At 33.1% G+C, this 15127-nt stretch overlaps 1 protein-coding gene across 1 annotated transcript; it reads left to right on the forward strand.

Annotated features, from left to right (window-relative positions):
* The first annotated feature begins 13371 nt into the window (after nucleotides 1–13371).
* Nucleotides 13372–14637, forward strand: LOC149170054 (uncharacterized). Its single transcript, XM_089427223.1, has 4 exons — nucleotides 13372–13707; nucleotides 13872–13993; nucleotides 14112–14316; nucleotides 14475–14637. Exons 1-4 carry the CDS (start codon nucleotides 13638–13640, stop codon nucleotides 14624–14626), a joined length of 549 nt encoding a protein of 182 aa, XP_089283349.1. The 5' UTR covers nucleotides 13372–13637; the 3' UTR covers nucleotides 14627–14637.
* The last annotated feature ends 490 nt before the right edge of the window (nucleotides 14638–15127 follow it).

Genomic DNA, 15127 nt, shown 5'->3' on the forward strand with positions numbered 1-15127 from the left:
AACGTGCAATGAAAAAATAAATTTCATGTCATACTGTTTTTAACAAATATCTTGGTTGCAATGTGACATTTCAAAACTAACAACATAATGTGGTTGTGTACAAAAAAATTGTGTGAAAATACTATGAAAATAATTTTTTGGACAATGTGATGATGAAAGCTAGTGCCACATTCTAAGAAATGAACTAAGTGACATACAAACCAACGTTGCATTGGGACAAACATGTTGTAATGTTGGAATGGTACAAATATTATCCAATGTTGCAATGTCACAAACATTGTTAGGCGTTGCAATGAGTCAAACATAACTTAACATGTAAATGTGACAAAGTCCAACCATGGTCAAAGATATGCATTCATGGTCAATCATAGACAACCATATTCAACCAACCATAAGGAACATGAACTACCATGGTGAACATGGCTAGCCATAGTTTGCATACCCAATGATGATCAACCATGGTTAAAATGGTCAAACATAATGAACCATGTTCAAATCCTGACAATGGTCAACAATAGCTACTCATTGTAAACTATGGTCTCCATGGTCAACCATGGCTAATCATTGTAAACTATGGTCTCCATGGTCAACCATGGTGAATTATTATCAATTATGTCCCTATGGCCAATCATACTCAACATGGTCATCCATGGTGATCATTAGCCCACCTTAATCTATCCTAATAATCCTTGGTCAACAATGGTAAACATGGCCAGCCATTGTCGAACATAGTCAATAATGATTAACCATATGACCAATGTTACCCATGGTCAACGATGCCAATGGGAAACCTTGGTCATGTTTAGTCTACCACATTCTATTATCTTATTCCCTAGTCAACCATAGTAATTATGGCCATCCACTATCAACCATGGTCAACCCTTGGTCAACCTTGCGAGTTGTGGTGAATGATTATCAGCCATGGTTGATGTTTGGCAACCATTTTTAATCATAGTTAGCTAATGCCAACCATAGTAACTCATGGTTAGGAAATCCAACCCACTCATGCTAGATGTCAAATAGTACAACCACATTATTTAATGTGGTTAATATACACTAATCGATAACATTTTCCACCTTTTATATGCCAATCAACTTATAAAAATGATACCAATTTATATATTAATCACATTTAATAATATGGTTGTACTATCTAACTAATATTTTATATAAACCACATAAAATAATAAATATATCTTTATAATATTGTTAATATGAAAGTATTATCCATTATTAGATTCTCGCATCAAGATGAATTGTTCATAGGGAAAAGTGATTGAGATGTATTATTCGTATTGTTTAGAAAATGTTAAAAGAAAAATTTAAAAAAATAAATGGAAGGGATAAATTTATTAAAATAAATCTTTTCCATTCCGGGAAAGTACATTTTGCATCTTGTAATATATAAACCTAACTCTCCCACAAATTAATAAGTCAAGTCAAGCACATTCCACAGCGAACACATTATAAATATTCTGATTCCGCTCCACGTTCCACACGATCCCCTACGTCACCTTTACATTTAGAACACCCACGAAAATGTCAAAAAAGGTTGAGAAAATGTCAATTATTCGAACATCACAATACGCAGTCAATTGAGCCACTCCAACCAACAAACACAATGTGAATGCGTCCAGCAAGTCTGTACGTCATTCAATGGCAGAGTTTCCAGAGACCTTTTTGGCCATGTCCACGCGTAGTTGATTTAAATATATTTTCAGAAAATTTAGATGGCAATTATATATATATATATATATATATATATATATATATATATATATAAAATGAATATATGTTTTTATTTTTGTTTTTGCTAATCCAAAGTTAAAGCTAAATTAATGGACTCATTCAACACATGAGCAAACAAGTAATCTCATCATTTTTTTAATTTAATTTAAATTAATGTAGAAGTATTAATAATGTGCAGAAGTGGGTGCAGAGAGAGGTTCTCTACATCTTAAGATGGGGTAGAAGATGTAAAAAATGACCAATGAACATAAAACTATATTAAAAGTTGATAATAATACAAGTTTACTCCATCTTAAATAACACTAAAATAAATTAAATAAAAAATAAGTTACTACATACATATGTATGTGACTAGAGGTGTCAAATTTTTTAGTTTGTAACTTTAAATCTAATAGCAATTAATAGATAACAAAAAATTAAATGATAAAATATATACATAAAAAATTTGATATGTCTTGGTGCTTCATAGATTCAATTCTAAAGTGGATCTGAGTTATAGTTAATAACAATGTACTTGTGCTTTTAATAAATAAGATTAAATCATGTGAAATTTCCCTCACCTTTACATGTATGAAAATAAACTATGTAGCATTAGAGCCAATTTTTCTTCTCTTAAGAACAATAAAGACCCCTAAATCCCACATCTTTATGAAAAAAACCACCTAATGCACTTAGAATACCACTTGGGGAACAAATACCCCGAAGGAAATGCATTTTCATGGTTGGATACCTTATTCACAATGCTTAAGACCTAGAGGGTTGATTTTTCTATTTAAGGCCCTTGTTTTCCTTTTTGACCATGATCTAGGTCCCTAGGCTTATGCTTATTTCCAAAACCCAATTAATAGCAACCATATCCCGCTCAAAGGCCAAAAATCCCATAAAGTTCCTATGTGGTCTTCTAATGCATCTTTTGCCATGTTTATGCATAAAAAGAATTGTTAAATGCCCAAGGCCTTATTATAATTTCCTGATGTAACACACCCAATAACTTGCGTCTTCTATTGAGGCTACTACATGAAACCACAAAGTTTCCACTCTTTTTTATTTGATAATGCTCGATTACATACCTATCCACTTTTATATGCTCTAAAACCCCTTTCTAATATATCTAGCATCCATTCTACACCCAATGCACTCTTATTTTATCTGTGATACCAATATGTTATGTATCCAAACATCTAATTAGAATAAGATCCACATTTTATAGCTCTAATAATATAATTCCTTATTGTATTATCTTGAATTGATTAATGTCAACAAAACATGACAATGTGAGTTTATGCACACTCAATTAGTCAATCATAAATACAAATGCTAACATACACATGCATATAAAATGGCATTCAAGTTATAACTTAACACCATCAATCCAACATAATCATGAATAAAGAACACTTATCTATCTAGGAATTAACCATATAGAAGCTACAAATGAAGGATGTTCCACCCAACTATAACATCCCTATTACGCTTAATCTCTTTGAAAAAGGGACACTAATGCATCTAGGTTGTGAATTCACAAGACTAAAATCACTTATCATTGGATCTATCTCTCTTAGCATTGCCCAATTTTTCGGAATCTCACATTTTGTGAACTTTTACAACTATTCCAATCCACTACATCCCTTTCCCCATCAACCTACATAACCGAAGGAATAAGATATCCCTTCTCTACCACGTGTTTCATAAGCCTATCCCACTCCCTCGAGGGCTCCAAAAGAAAATCAACTACGAAATATGTCTACTAGGGACTCCAAGGATTATTAACTATAATTCAGTTCACTCCATGATATAATCATATTTTCCAGATAGTTTGATGGTAAAAACTTCCTTTGTTTACTGCTATTTGTGCCATGGGAGCTTAGGTTTAGAGACAAAGTTCCTAAGGAAGAATGGATTGAATGAAATTTTTTCCTTATATAACCAAAATTCACAAAGTATATTTTGCATGAATTAGAGAAGACACATTCCTTAATAACAAAAATCCATGTATCTCGCTTTCCCACTAATTCCAGGCTCAAAGACTTATTAAAAAAGGATTTGATGACTTCAATACTTAGGAACCCAAGATAGAAGTAAAATAATATTATTTTTCCTTGGCCTCATTGGGCCCCATAAGACCCCTTCCTTTCCTCTTTTGTGGAATCACAATCCCTCATTCTTTCATACTTGTCCATCTATAATTTGTGATATATGTTTGTTGCTACCATTAGATGTACAATATTTTCATATTACAACATTCACATATCGATAAGTTTACCATCTACACAAATACATTACTATTTTAGTGATCAAAATAGGGAGTGTTGCGTCAACAAAAAAAATTAGGGGCTAATATTTGTAGGTGGGCTAATTTTCCATGCTTTTTTCCACAAGAAAATTCACTAATTCCCATTTTTTCTATTTTATAGTATAAAATTATTTTAGCTTAAAAATCACCAATTTTTAGAGAGGCTACATGAAATTATTAAAAAATTAAATATTTTTACAAACATATTACCAAACATTTTATAGTTTGCATACTATGGACCAGTAAGATTCACCAAGGTTTCTAAACTTCAAAGTAAAATTTCACACATAAATTTTCCCTGGTTACATCATGCCATGTGACCTCCCCCATCTCCCCCTACCCTTACCCCCTCCCACCCACCCACCCACCCACTCACCCAAGTTTACACCATCCTATGCACACATCACCACACACATACACACACAAAAAATAATTTGAAAAATAATGTTTTAAGAGAGATGTAGGCATTCCTCCTTCATTTCAATCCTTTAGCGCCCATGTTTCTTCTTAGAGTTGTAATAGGTCCATTAAAACTCTATCTACCCTATGAATTTATATTTTAACTTTCATGTCTAGTATATGAATTGGTTACCTTTGGAAGTCTCCTTTGAGCTCCCCCTTAATCCAACCATGTTCAATGATATAGTTAGGATCATGCACGTACTTTTCAATATTGCCACATCGGACAAATAATATCATTTTATTGTAGCATGTATGAAACTAGTGTTATTCTACCCAATGGCTCAAATGGACCATGGTATATGGTCTAATTACAACTTTCTTTGTTGGATTGTATCAAATAATTAGATTATTTCACTAATTGGCATATTGGAGTATTGAAAATGCTGGTCCCAAATTTCTAGTTTCCAGTGTCATATACCCTAGTACCATTCTTTATCCATCCCTAGATGTCATGATACACAAAAAATAAGGAACTTATCACACTTTCCCTAACTTTTACACTCTAAAATGGATAACCATCAATAAAAATTTCCACATTCCACTCATTAATTATCTTTTTGATGAAATTAAAAGTCCTCAATTCTTTACTAAACTTGATCTCCATTTTGGGTATCCTAATTTTGAATTAAGGAGATGAATATTTCCAAAACTTATTTTTGCACTCATGAAGGAAATTATGAGTTCTTGATGATGTTCTTAACCTTTGTAATTAACTATCCACCTTCCCATGTCTCATGAACCACATCTATCAAACTTTTATGCATCATTTTGTCCTTATCTTTTCTTATGACATCCTAATCTATAGTAAAACTTGGAATGCCTTTGTCACCCATGTGGATCAAGTCTTATAAATGATTTATCATCATCACTTATTTTCTAAAAGGTCCAAGTGTATCTTTAGTGTCTTTAAAGTATAATATCTACATCCTATTGTCAATAATGGTCATGTATGAGTGGATTCAAAGCAAATTCAAGGTAATGAAGGATTTTCCATGCCTGATGACTATTAAACGTTTGTAAGGTTTTCTTGGTCTAATAAGGTACTACAATTTCTTTTTTCAAGAACTATGGAAAAATTGTTTCTTCCCTCACTCCCTTACATAAGAAAATTTCTTTTAGTTTGAATGAAGTCACTTATCAAGCATTGTAGGATTTTTATAAATTTATCTATGCAACCCCAATACTAAACTTCACTAAGCCTTTTTTTTTGGAATGTGATGTATTAGGAAAAGGAAGTAGAGAAATTCTCATGTAAGTAGGAATAACATTGCCTTTAATAGCAAACAACTTTGTGAGTGGTACATGGGAAAATCCACCCATGAAAAAGAAATTATGGCTATCTTTCATACTATCACGATATCTACCATCCATACTAAGGAAATCTTTCCATATTAAAATTTATCATCACAACCTCAAATGCTTTTTGGGGAAAAGGATTTTATCCCCAAAGAAACAAAAATAGGTTATGAAAATGTTAGGCTAAGATTATTCGAACATTTTTAAGAAGGGAAAAGAGAATGAAATAACTAATGCTCTCTCTAAATATGAAAGTAAGGGTTTGTATTTTCACTCGCCTTCATTAGAGTAGATTGGTTGAAGGGGGTCAATAAGAAATGGTTCACAAATCCTAATATTTCCAATCTTATGCAACAACTTCACCAGCCGGCCCCATGCACCTAAAGGCTACATTTGGCACAATGATGATCTTTTCTGTAAAAGGAATTTTTATTTGAGGAAAGAATCCACCTTTATATCAATGATTATGTTGATATGCCTTCTCTTTGTCTCCCTTGGGCAGTTACAATCCCCAGGCCCCTAGTCACTTCCATCTACACTTCACACACATGATCCTCTCTCTTTCTTGCATTAACGCAGTGTGCATTTCTAATGCATAGTCACTCATATATAGCCTCTTGAAATTGTGCACTACACTCAAGAAGACCTCTCCCTCTCATCTTCTGCACATTCCCACCCCAATCAACCTTATTCATGAGCAATGTGGAGGTATAATATAAGTTTTTTGAAATGGTCTTTCCTTATCATGAGTGAAATTCAATTGCAGGTATACCATCTCAACATGGCAAGGTGATTCTCAAGGAAGATGTCAAGGAAAGAAACAAAGAGGCACTTCTGGAGAAGAATAAAAAGGAAGAACATCATGAAGATATGAAGAGATCTGGGACCATGACATAGTGATGTCATCTCATGTTACCTTGGAAGGTACAACTCTGATCTAGACCTTTTGGTGGGTGAAAATGGGAAACACAAGAAGATCCATCATGAAGAAGTTAAATTAGCAAAGAGTAGAGCTTGGCATCACCACATCATCATGAAGTTCCATGTCATATTTGCCAAGCCATGACTTGTACAAGTATCATCACAATGTCGTATGTGTCAATGTGTCCTGCCACATCACTTATGGATGTAATGATGTAATTTTCAAAATGAAAAAATGTAAATGTGTGGAAGTCCAAGAGTCACATGTGGAATATGAAAATTTAGATGTGGACCAAAGATTCAATAGAGGTTTAAATTCCACTTAGGAGTCCAAGAGTCATGAGGGAAGCTCAAGAGTCACATGGATATGAAAGGTCATTCCTCTTATTATAAATCACTCTCATAACTCAAGAAAATCAATTTTGGAGGCTTAGAATTTAGAGAGATAACCTTTGCTTCTCTAGCTTGGCATAGGAGAGAATATCATTCCTTAGAAAACAAGAATTGTCTTAATGTTCCACTATTGGAGTTAGTGTCTCACCATCGTAACTGTGTACTTGGATCTTTCACTTAATAATCAGAAGTTGATTGAGTGAGCACACTTCATGCATGTATCATGAATGTTGTAAGACTATTATTTAGATGTTGGTGGTATATGTTATGCTCATATGTACTAAATAAATTGAACTACTTCATTGGATTTGGTTCTTATCTTGTTGAATGTGTGTTGTATTTTGTTTAATGGTTTTTGTGTCTATGGAACTACTTCACTAGATAATTAACGAATATTTCCTTGTTGTCATGTACCTCTCTTAGGATAAATGATTACTTTCCTTCGAGAGACCCACTTTTTAATCCCCTCTCCTGAAAGCCTCCTTTTAAGCATTGTAATTGGTGTTTCATAGTGTCAATTTATTTGTTGATTTTAAAGGTTATGTGAATACTCTTATGTTATTCATTGCAGTCGAGGAAAACCTTGAATTACAGTGGTCAGGTCGATACTCTGGATGCGGCTCCTACTCCAAATGATGTGAGGTCTAATTAGGACTTCATATCAGTGATACCCCCTTAGTTGACGGATTTCCAACACCATCAACACTAACTTTAACATAAAAGTTTTTACTATTTGGAATTTCATGGTGTTTCGTTACATTAATGTTAATCATATGTTTGGTTTAAAATATTAAAATGGGACATACATTTAAATCCAGCATCATTTTCTCATCATTTTAAATTTACGAAAATGTTTATAACATCTAACTTACGCACTTTGTGAACACATGTTTCTTATCAAATTATTATTTTACAATTGTTCAATTTGTCCCTAATCCCATTTCAATATTGTTTTTTATGAATTTAAAATTTAAAACATCCATTTCATGGCAATGTCATATTAATTTCAATTCAACCATTTATTGCTTTATATATGACAATGTTTTGTAATAGTCCAATCAAGCATTTTATAAACCCATGTTTCTTTGCAATTTATTATCTATCATCTATCATTTTCCTTCTCTATTTTTGTTTTAATTCATTTCTTCCAATGTTATGAAAATAAATCAATCTCTCAATGACAACAACAAAAACTAATATATATATATATATAACAAAATGTATTATGTGTTAATATGTATTCTTACTTTTGAGTAACTAATAATTTTTTTATTTCACATGAATATTATGTTATGCATTAATACAATTATGATCCATAAGTTATCATAGATATTCCATTTGCGAGTTCATCACAATCGATTTGATAAATCTATATATAAAAAATATGAAATCTACACTATTAAAGTTTTATTTCTCTTTAGATTTATGGATTTATAGATCACAATTAATTTTGTGCGCATGAAAATTAAAATTATGTAGAAAATAGAGAATAGAAAAATAAAAAATCACAAACCAAGATTTGACACAAAGTATGACCTAGGAAATCCTTTTGGGAGAAAACCTAGCTAGAAGGTGAGGTCACTCTTCTCTCATTTTCTAAATAGAAAATGGTTGAGAGTAAAAGGAAGTATGACCCATGGCCTGTGGGCTACTACAATGCACAAACCCTTTGTGTGTTCTCTATCTCCTATCCCTTTCAGCTATCTTTTCTCATCTATGGAACAAATGCACTCGAAAAGAATGGAACCTATTTTCCTCCTAGTGGCCCAATTATAATACAACCTGATAACCTACTAGTGGTTTGGTTTGACTGCCTCAACTCTTAAATAGAGTTACAATATGGAATATTTTAGAGTATTTTTCATCATAATCACGTGGATGTTTCCTTTTTTATGAACAGAGGAAGGTCCACATACATTTTATATCCCTTTATATTTTTTCATTAACTTTGATTTCCATTTTGTATACCTTCCAATAGAAAAAAAACCCTTTAACCCCTATATATCCCCCAATATATTATGTCATTTTTTCCTCAATGTATATCCCCCAATATACTATGTCATTTTTTCCTCAATGTATATCCCCCAATATGAAGGCACGTAGTATGGAATTTCTCCCCCACTGAAGCCCGTGAGGTAGAAAGTTCCAAATGATTTCATCCATAAGGAAAAAAAAAATCTGGAACATAAATAAATATTGATCATTACGTAATTAAGATAAAACATAAATAATTATGATGATAAAGAATATGAAATACCAATCATAAATTTATTAAACATTATTCATACTAAATATCATTTAATATCATAATAAAAAAAAGATCTTTTTTTAGAATATTGCATGGAGGCTTAAAACAATACATCTCGCATTAACATTTATTCATATTAATAGTTAAGAGTATTATATTTATAGTTCTCTATAATAATATTATTTATCATATTAATATTATATTATTAGCTCAAATAGAAGTCTCTTCAAAAATGGTTGTCACAATGTGACATTACAAAAACTACCACTAAAATGTGGTTGTGCTACCTAAAAAAAATTGATGAAAAACTATTATGACAACATATGCTGGGACAATGTCACAATAAAAAGATAATGTATCATTGTGACAAATAGCAAAAATAAGGAATGTGTTTTGATGAACAAAGACCATCATCAAAGTTTCATCTTACAAAAGTGACATCAAAATGTGCTTGTGCCAAAAAAATGGTGTGAAACTGTTATGAAAACAAATGTTGGGACAACGTGATGAATACAACCAATATGATGCAATGAGAACCAAACCATCATCACAATTTCACAAACAAAAAAATAGACATTTCCTTTTGATGAACATTACACATAATCACTATGTCATATTAAACAACTAACATTACAATGTGGTTGTGCAAATAATATGACACAAACCAGCAATGAAAAAAGAAATTTCATGTCATATTATTTTTAACAGATATCTTGGTTGCGATGTGGCATTTAAAAACTAACAACATAATGTGGTTGTGTACAAAAAATTTGTGTGAAGATACTATGAAAATAATTTTTTGGACGATGTGATGATGAAAGCTAGTGCCACATTCTAAGAAATGAACTAAGTGACATACAAACCAACGTTGCATTGGGACAAACTTGTTGTAATGTTGGAATGGTACAAATATTATCCAATGTTGCAATGTCACAAACATTGTTAGGCGTTGCAATGAGTCAAACATAACTTAACATGTAAATGTGACAGAGTCCAACCATGGTCAAAGATAAACATCCATGGTCAATCATAGACAACCATATTCAACCAACCATAAGGAACACGAATTACCATGGTGAACATGGTTAGCCATAGTTCGCATACCTAATGATGATCAACCATGGTTAAAAATAATGAACCATGTTCAAGTATTAACCATGGTAAACCGTGGCTAATCATTGTAAACTATGGTCTCCATCGTCAACCATGGCGCATTATTGTCAACTATGTCCCCATGGTCAATCATACTCAACATAGTCATCCATGGTGATCCTTAGTCCACCTTAATCTATCCTAATAATCCTTGGTCAACCATGGTAAACATGACCAACCATTGTCGACCATAGTCAATAATGATTAATCATCCAACCATGGTGAACAATGAACAACCAATGTTACCCATGGTCAACGATGGTCATGGGCAATCATGATCATGTTTAACCTACCACATTCTATCATATTACTCCCTTGTCAGCCATGGTAATAATGGTGAACTAATATTGACCATAATCAACCAAAGTCAACCATGGTAATTATGGTCAACCACTATAAACCATGGTCAACCCCTCGTCAACCTTGTCAGTTGTGGTGAATAATTATAAACCATGGTTGATTTTTGCCAACCATTTTTAATCATAGTTAGCTAATGTCAACCATAGTCAATCATGGTTAAGAAATCCAGCGCACTCACGTTGGATGTCAAGTAGTACAACCACATTAGTAAATGTAGTTGATATATGCTAATCGATAACATTTTCCACCTTTTATACGCCAATCAACATATAAAAATAATATCAATCTGTATATTAATTACATTTTTTTTCACAAGTGGGAAAACCTATCATAATTCAGTTGTCAAACCAGTAGTGAGGAAAGCCAGCTCTAGCTACTAACCGTGAATGCAAGCTAACTCATCACTGTTATTCAAGGAAAACCAGGCCACTTGGAATAACCCATTCATGGTCCATAAGGGGGTAGGCTTTCACTCTTGCTAGTGGGTCTTGGGTCCTTAACCTGTTTTCTTACGTCCAAGGAAGACGAGCGCTTAGCCACACAAAAATACTTTTTGGGTATAATCACATTTAATAATATGATTGTGTTATTTAACTAATATTGTTGCCCCAAGAAGTGCTCTATAGCCCACTATGGGGGTAGATCTCACATAAACATGTAAACATAAACATAAACGTAAATGTAAACATAACCTAAATCTAAAAGTAAATGTAACTTAAACATAAATGTAAATGTAAATGTAAAAATGTAAACATAAATGTAAATGTAAATGTAAACATTTAACATGTAATGTTTAACTTTAATATTTTTAATCTAATGTCGTCCCTATTTAGAAATCAATCTAATTATTATTATGTATAAACACAATATAAATTTAAAATATAAAAAAGTTTATGAACAGTAAAAAAAAATAGTTATGGTAAATAAATATAAATATAAATAAACTAGAAGTATGGCAAATAAATAAAACCTCTTTTTATATTTAGTCCATAAACTTCTTTATATTTATGAAGACTCAAAAAAGATGTTTTAGAGCCTATGGGCCAAATACCATTTTAATACCATGGGCCAAATACCATATTTATAAAAGAGGTATGGTAGATTAATAAAAATATAAATAAACGAGAGGCATCGTTAATAAATAAAACATTTTTTAATATTTACACCATAATTCACTTTATATTTACTAACACTAAAAAATGAGGTTTTATTTAGGTGAAGCCTATGGGCCAAATACACTGGGCCAAATTATTATTGATATTATGCAAAAAAGCATTATTAACCCTAATATTAATATTAATAAAAATAAAGATGGCACATGATATTGACCCATGGTATTGAGAACCAATGGTATTGATTCATGGTATTCATGTGGAATGTAGCTTATTCAAAAGGGGGGAATTAAACCAACCTAGATCCATCTTTACTTTGGATCAACTAAGCCCCTACAAGGATCAAATATCTTGATATGTAAACTAGCATAGAGTGAAAAAAAATTTGATCTCTCAGTATTTGATAGATCCAAAATAAAAATAGATCTACACTGTTATATAAACCAATAAATATATCAGTATAATATTGTTAATATGAAAGTATTATTGATTAGGTCAACAATTAGATACTTACATCAAGATGACTTATACCTACATCAAGATGACTTGTTCATAGGGTAGAGTGATTGAGATGTTTGTTCATTTTATTGAGAATGTTAAAGGAAAAATAAAAAACATCTTGTTCATAGGGCACAGTGATTGAGATGCCTTGTTCGTTTTGTTGAGAAGGTTAAAAGAATTACATCAAGATGACTTGTTCATAGGGTAGAGTGATTGAGATGTTTGTTCATTTTATTGAGAATGTTAAAGGAAAAATAAAAAACATCTTGTTCATAGGGCACAGTGATTGAGATGCCTTGTTCGTTTTGTTGAGAAGGTTAAAAGAAAAATAAAAATAAAAAATAAAAAATGGAATAGATAAATTTATTAAAATAAATCTTTATCATGCCGATTCCGCTCCGCGTTCCAAATAAATATAAATATTCCGATTCGGACGAGCGCTTAGCCACGCAACAAATTAAAATAAATATTCGGATTCCGCTACGCGTTCCAAACGATCTCCTCTGATCGCGGCATCGAATCTTCTACACGTCAATTTTACATTTAAAACAAAAAAAATGCAACGGTGGATTTAGAACAATTCTGTACAGAAAATGTCAAGTTTGCCATGGTTCGATGTTTTGGTTGATTAACATCACAATACGCGATTAATTGACAAATGACACAATCGTCGTACATTACGGTTTGACAGTCGGGCCCGGTCGCGCGTAACCGCGGGATACCAACTCCCCATTCCATCCAAAGACAATGCGAATGCGTCAAGCAAATCTGTACGTCATTCAATGGCGGTGTTTCCAGAGACCTTTTTGGCCATCTCCACGCGTAGTTGACTTAAGTATATTTGCAGGAAATTTAGATGGTAATTGCACCAGGCAGCGCCAATTCGGTGTTGAAATTTTCTCAACGTGGAAAATGTCTCATTGCCTCTGGTTGTTTGCTCTACAGTCGTTACCCCTATATATATACATCGATGAACGAGTGATCATACAAGCGCGGAAGCATCAATCACGCATCTTCTTATACTACCCTTCCTATTTTCTGTGATTTCTTCTCTAAATTAGATCAAAATAGTTGATAATCTTTACACATACGTCCCCATTTTAACAGAGAAAACGCAGTGGTAATCAAGAATACTCAGAACGATACGCAAATGGCTGTGGCGAGGATTTTTTTGGCAATGTCAGCCCTTATTTCAGTTATAAGTGTGCAAGTTGTTTATGGTACGTACAATTGATTTGATTTTATGTTATTGGCATTTCCATTGAGAATCTGTTATTGGCTTGGTACTTAACCCTTTTCTTATAATCGGATCATAGTAATTGGTCATTTAATTAACAATATTTGAATATATAGATTACTTACTGTTCGATTGATTAATGATCAGGGGGCATAGTATGCGAGAAGCTGCCCGTGGAGGTTTGCGCTTTTTCTGTGTCGTCTTCTGGAGCACGCTGTGTTCTTGAGAAGTCGATCCTGAGGGATGGCAATACACAGTATGAATGCCAGGTGAGTTTAGGTCATTCTCCATTAATTAATCTCACATATATAATTACTGTCTTTGCTCAACCTTCCAATTTCTACTATGTTGGTCTAATTAGTTAATTGGGTAATTGATGGTGTGCAGACATCGGAGATTATCGCGGAGAATATGAAAGAATTGATAGAAACAGATGAGTGCATGAATGCGTGTGGGGTGGAGAGGATGACAGCGGGGATGTCCACGGATTCTCTAGCAGAACATGGTTTCACAAATAAGCTATGCTGTCCCCGGTGCTACAACAAGTGCCCCAACATCATCGACCTCTACTTCAATCTTGCGGCTGGGGAAGGTACTAATCACTCTTCATCATCATATTCATGTACCCTATGTTGTAGCAGATGTAAAAGAGTATACCTACATGAGACATACCTGTAACTATGACTATATGTATGGATTTTATACCTCAAGATAGGCCATGATTGATTTATTTATATGTAATTTGTGCAGGTGTATACTTGCCCCGCTTGTGCGAGGCTCACAGAAGCGGAGACCGCCGGATGATGAGTCAGTTTGGCTCATTTGCTGCTGCTCCTGCAACAATTGGTTTTGGAGATATAACAATTTCTCCCACTTCAGCTCCATCTCCAGTTTCTTCATAGACGTTCAGTCATTAAAGTAAGTTTCATACACAACTACCTTACAACGTTCATTGTGAATCATTGTTTATACGTGTAAGCAATCTTATGCATTATTTTTTTTTACAGGATTTAATTTCGGCGCATTTGTAGATTGGATGCCATTTCCTGAAGCAGAAATGTACCTGCATAAATGTTAGCCTTGTTTTAGTTGCTGAAACAAAGAAGGCTGTGTGTAGTTCCTTACTTTTGAATAAGAGGGGTTATCAATAGCGATCGACCTATGTTTTAGCCCCTTGTTTTGAGATTATGAACCAGATTGCTTCATTTTTCTAGCGCTTGCAGTTTCGGTGGGATATTGTGATCAACTGCAGATTCTTTTCAAAATATTCCTGCGCCCAATAAAATCCTATAGAGTTATTTGGAATAATGTGTGTATTTGGCATCAGTTAGTTTATGTATTTTTCACCAGTGTCTGGTTTTATGGAATGCTTCAGCACTTTCTGAAAGTGTTATGTATAACAC

Source organism: Pinus tabuliformis, chromosome 4_2 (genome assembly GCF_031772625.1).
Source record: "Pinus tabuliformis cultivar Carrire ecotype Pingquan chromosome 4_2, CPIR1, whole genome shotgun sequence".
Classification (NCBI taxonomy): Eukaryota; Viridiplantae; Streptophyta; class Pinopsida; order Pinales; family Pinaceae; genus Pinus; species Pinus tabuliformis.

Coding starts and splice junctions, on each gene's coding strand:
- LOC149170054 (XM_089427223.1), top strand. CDS start 13,638: ATGGCTGTGGCGAGGATTTTTTTGGCAATGTCAGCCCTTATTTCAGTT. Junction 13,994..14,111: donor ATACACAGTATGAATGCCAG/GTGAGTTTAGGT, acceptor GATGGTGTGCAG/ACATCGGAGATTATCGCGGA. Junction 14,317..14,474: donor CAATCTTGCGGCTGGGGAAG/GTACTAATCACT, acceptor TAATTTGTGCAG/GTGTATACTTGCCCCGCTTG.